A 5,072-nucleotide genomic window follows, 5' to 3' on the forward strand; every position below is an offset into this window, starting at 1 on the left:
CAATTTGTAGCCGACTGCACGCATGTGATGGATTGCACACAATTTTTTTCACAGTCATGTTCAGAATTTCAATCAAATTCAAGAAACATTCATAAGTAATTGGAAACGTAATCGATGGTCCTGCTCCCGTAGGTGACATATTCTGCATAAAGGAACTAAGGTCAAAAAGTTTACAGTAAAGTTGTTCTTCAGATAGGAAAACCTTGAGATCCCTTAATATTACCATAACTGTCACTCCTTTGTTAGTTCTCCTTTTTAACCTACAAAGCATTGGCATGGAGCTACCAGGGATTTCCAGGAGAGGACACTAATCTATTGTAGATGTTACACTAGAGCGTGATGGTGTAATGTTTGTGGGTTTGGTCAGTGGTTAACTGAACGTTCTGTTATGTAATCTCCATGCTGGATCTGGAATATCATAATGGTTCATTATGATATTTCACATAATTGTAGCCAAGGAGGGGCATGCATAGGTATTGGGCTTAAAACCAAGGAGGTGGAAGCCATCACAATTGAGAAGAAGAAGGCACCAGGATGTGGTTCTGGATCTCCTAAGAAAACTGGAGTCTTCAACTTTGACACAACGGTGACGTCACGACTTGAAGACTCTTGCGACTGGGATTATGGAGATACAGGGTTTAGCATTCTTACCATGCCTTTGGGTTACATGGACACTAATGGGGCTATGCATTGTTTATACCATGACCATTCTTGAAGGCCATGCTCCAACTTACATGCTGTATATCAGGTAAGATATACTGTAGGTCATTGTGTAGATTGAGTAACGATTGTTGGGTGATTGAATGTGGCAGCCAACTGCCTAGTGTGTACTGGGAAGTCCTTCATCTCTTTGAACTACAGATGATGAGTAAAGAAGGATTGGGCATGTTGGATTTCAGGATGCTTGATCTTTGTTTTGGGATTTCTCGTGTGCCTGGCAGTGTAGGTTCCACAGTCTTTGAAGAACATGTGCTCTCCCAACCTAGCTGAGCGTTCATGTGCATGGGGATGGCAGTTATAGGTCATTTAGCCAAACTAGTCTCCGGATGACAACTATTAAAGGAATATGTCCACCTTGTCGCTCAAGGTGCTTTATGATATCACAGCTTTTTAAGTTGCCTTTCAGTGAAACTGGATCCTATTTCCCAGAGTCCAAAGTATTTACCACCGTCTTCATGTTGTCATCCATTCTTGGTAAGTGCTTGTCCTTGATAAGTGCTTGGAAGGATCACTTGTCCTGGGTCCTTCACCTACTGTAACATTACCACACTAACCCCAATTATCTTATACTATAGGAGCTATGACCATTTATTTCCAATACAAGTTCCTGTATATTCAGTCTGCAGCCATTAAAATTAATTGCTCCACCTCCCAGAAGATACTGCTCATAGTGGGACTGTTCTCATGTATTGGGACATCCGTTGTGGCCGCGTTTGAGGTTTGTGCATTCATCTAAGTTATTTTTACATTACACAAGTTCCACCTATTGGACAGTGGATTCCTGATTTGATAAATGATACAATTCTGTCTGCCTGCAGCTACCACTAGGGGGAGCACACTTTACATAAATGTGTACAGCTAGTACTAAACTCACTTGGAGCTATATAAATCTATGTACAGTGAGCTCCCTCTATTGATGGCTACTGTTACAGCTCTTAAAGGCCCCAAAAAGGAACTCCTCTATTTTTAGTCCTGATTTATTGAATTTTACCAGCAAAATATGGACTCTTGACAGGTATGAAGCAACTCTAAGATCCAACTGATCCTTTCCTAAACTGATCCTTTCCTAAAGTGATCTTCAGATTAATGGGTGATATTTTTGGTACTAGATGCTAACATTAAGTACAAAATGATTCATTAGTAAATCTTCAAGAAGGTCTCATCACAAATGGCCTTTTTCAAAAAACGGTGATCAGTTGATCACCCAGGATCACGATTTTTCCACTTCTAGCCAGACTTTTTTCTTGCAGTGGCTTCTAGAGGAAAAATGTTGTATTACACGCCAATCATTCTGATATAATGCTAGGACAGCTTGAGTCCTACAGTGTGGGAACAGCTCTGACATCCTGGCTTTACGATCTGAATCAGAGGGGTCCATAGTGGAGGACCCTTGGTGTTACGTCCATGTGGACTACTAATCCAGAAAAATAAGATGTAAGCTTCTATGTTTGAGAGATCTAATACATGTATTCATGTTACAGGTAGAACATTTCCGTGTAATCCACAGAACCGGAGCCATTATATCGCTAGTATTCGGCACCGTGTACAACGTCTGCCAATCAAAATACTTATATCAGATGTCGCTGAGCAATTTATATGTGTGCCATATCAGAATGGCGCTATCCCTCATAATGGCCGGATCTCTTATCACATGTATCCTTTATAAAAGTGCTAAAGTTACCCTCCATGTGAATATACTCCATTATTATATTTCCTTTACATTTCCTTATTTCAGTTCTTCTTTTTAAAATAATCCTTATTTTCGAGCTGTGTAGGAGAACGCTTTGTAAGAAGGTATGTCTTTTTTTTATTATTAAGCGTACTGCATGTAATACCAATTGTCAAGAACAGAAAAAGTAAATTGTAGTAGTTAAGTCTACCACTAGGTGGAGCCGTATCAGTATACTGAAGGTGGATTAATGTATAGGCTTTGTGCTTTAGTTTGCCCACTGCTCACTGACACCTTTCAGCCCAACAGCACAAGTGGTCAATTTTGGTAAAAAAATGATTGCTCGATCTTGATCTATATAGGACAGCGGTCCTGCTAGTAGCCTGTTTTGCACTGTAAATAACATGTACTGTATATATTATCTAAAAATATTACTTTTTTACTCTAATTCATATTTAGGTCTGCGATTCATCTGCGGTGATATCTGAATGGCTCTCTGTGCTGACATTTATGCTGCATTATCTTACATACTACAAAGATTTCCAGGTTTAAAGCATGACCTGTATATTTAATTATTTCTTTTGACTACTGAAATCTTGTACATAGGATCAGTATTATAGTAGTTATATTCTTGTACATAGGAGTAGTATTATAGTAGTTATATTCTTGTACATAGGAGTAGTATTATAGTAGTTATATTCTTGTACAGAGTGAGCAGTATTATAGTAGTTATATTCTTGTACATAGGAGCAGTATTATAGTAGTTATATTCTTGTATATAGGAGCAGTATTATAGGAGTTATATTCTTGTGCACAGGAGCAGTATTATAGTAGTTATATTCTTGTACATAGGAGCAGTATTATAGTAGTTATATTCTTGTACATAGGGGCAGTATTATAGTAGTTATATTCTTGTATATAGGGAGCAGTATTATAGGAGTTATATTCTTGTACAGAGTGAGCAGTATTATAGTAGTTATATTCTTGTACAGAGTGAGCAGTATTATAGTAGTTATATTCTTGTACATAGGAGCAGTATTATAGTAGTTATATTCTTGTATATAGGGAGCAGTATTATAGGAGTTATATTCTTGTACAGAGTGAGCAGTATTATAGTAGTTATATTCTTGTACATAGAGGCAGTATTATTGTAGTTATATTCTTGTACATAGGAGCAGTATTATAGTAGTTATATTCTTGCACAGAGTGAGCAGTATTATAGTAGTTTTATTCTTGTACATAGAGGCAGTATTATTGTAGTTATATTCCTGTATATAGGAGCAGTATTATAGGAGTTATATTATTGTGCACAGGAGCAGTATTATAGTAGTTATATTCTTGTACATAGAGGCAGTATTATTGTAGTTTTATTCTTGTACATAGAGGCAGTATTATAGTAGTTATAATCTTGTATATAGGGGGCAGTATTATAGTAGTTTTTTTCTTGTACATAGAGGCAGTATTATTGTAGTTATATTCTTGTATATAGGAGCAGTATTATAGGAGTTATATTCTTGTGCACAGGAGCAGTATTATAGTAGTTATATTCTTGTTCATAGGAGCAGTATTATAGTATTTATATTCTTGTACATAGGGGCAGTAGTATAGTAGTTATATTCTTGTACATAGGGAGCAGTATTATAGGAGTTATATTCTTGTATGTAGGGAGCAGTATAATAGTAGTTTTATTCTTGTACATAGAGGCAGTATTATTGTAGTTATATTCTTGTATATATGAGTTATATTCTTATATATAGGGAGCAGTATTATAGTAGTTATATTCTTGTACATAGGAGCAGTATTATAGTAGTTATATTCTTGTATATGGAGCAGTATTATAGTAGTTATATTCTTGTACATAGGAGCAGTATTATAGTAGTTATATTCTTGTACATGGAACAGTATTATAGTAGTTATATTCTTGTACATAGGAGCAGTATTATAGTAGTTATATTCTTGTGTACAGTTTTATAGCAGTTGTATAATATGTGTTTTTTCCTTCTTGATTCAGCATCTGTGTATAAAATGGAAATGGAACAAATGTGAATTTGTAACCTTGAGAAAGAAGATTTGCAGTGAAACAAAGCTCTCACTCTTGCAGGAAGATGTATAAATAAAACATAACATTACCGCATGATTGATGAGGAATGTAGTGCTTTGTTGTTTTGAGACTGTAGCACACATGATGACTTAAGGCCCCTTCACATTAAGCGACGCTGCAGCGATACCGACAATGATCTGGATCGCTGCAGCGTCGCTGTTTGGTCGCTGGAGAGCTGTCACACAGACCGCTCTCCAGCGACCAACGATGCCGGTAACCAGGGTAAACATCGGGTTACTAAGCGCAGGGCCGCGCTTAGTAACCCGATGTTTACCCTGGTTACCATCCTAAAAGTAAAAAAAAAAAAACACTACATACTTACCTACAGCTGTCTGTCCTCCAGCGCTGTGCTCTGCACTCCTCCTGTACTGTCTGTGTGAGCACAGCGGCCGGAAAGCAGAGCAGTGACGTCACCGCTCTGCTTTCCGGCTGACCGACGCTCACAGCCAGTACAGGAGGAGTGCAGAGCACAGCGCTGGAGGACAGACGGCTGTAGGTAAGTATGTACTGTTTGGTTTTTTTTACTTTTAGGATGGTAACCAGGGTAAACATCGGGTTACTAAGCGCGGCCCTGCGCTTAGT

General features: G+C 37.8%; 1 protein-coding gene across 1 annotated transcript; it reads left to right on the top strand.

Moving 5' to 3' along the window:
* Positions 1-503: 503 nt before the first annotated feature.
* LOC138657993 (DNA damage-regulated autophagy modulator protein 1-like) lies at positions 504-4,520 on the top strand. Its single transcript, XM_069745576.1, has 7 exons — positions 504-748; positions 1,127-1,194; positions 1,296-1,438; positions 2,202-2,373; positions 2,456-2,514; positions 2,849-2,935; positions 4,401-4,520. Exons 1-7 carry the CDS (start codon positions 624-626, stop codon positions 4,500-4,502), a joined length of 756 nt encoding a protein of 251 aa, XP_069601677.1. The 5' UTR covers positions 504-623; the 3' UTR covers positions 4,503-4,520.
* Positions 4,521-5,072: the final 552 nt, after the last annotated feature.

Source organism: Ranitomeya imitator, chromosome 1 (assembly GCF_032444005.1).
Source record: "Ranitomeya imitator isolate aRanImi1 chromosome 1, aRanImi1.pri, whole genome shotgun sequence".
Taxonomy (NCBI): domain Eukaryota; kingdom Metazoa; phylum Chordata; class Amphibia; order Anura; family Dendrobatidae; genus Ranitomeya; species Ranitomeya imitator.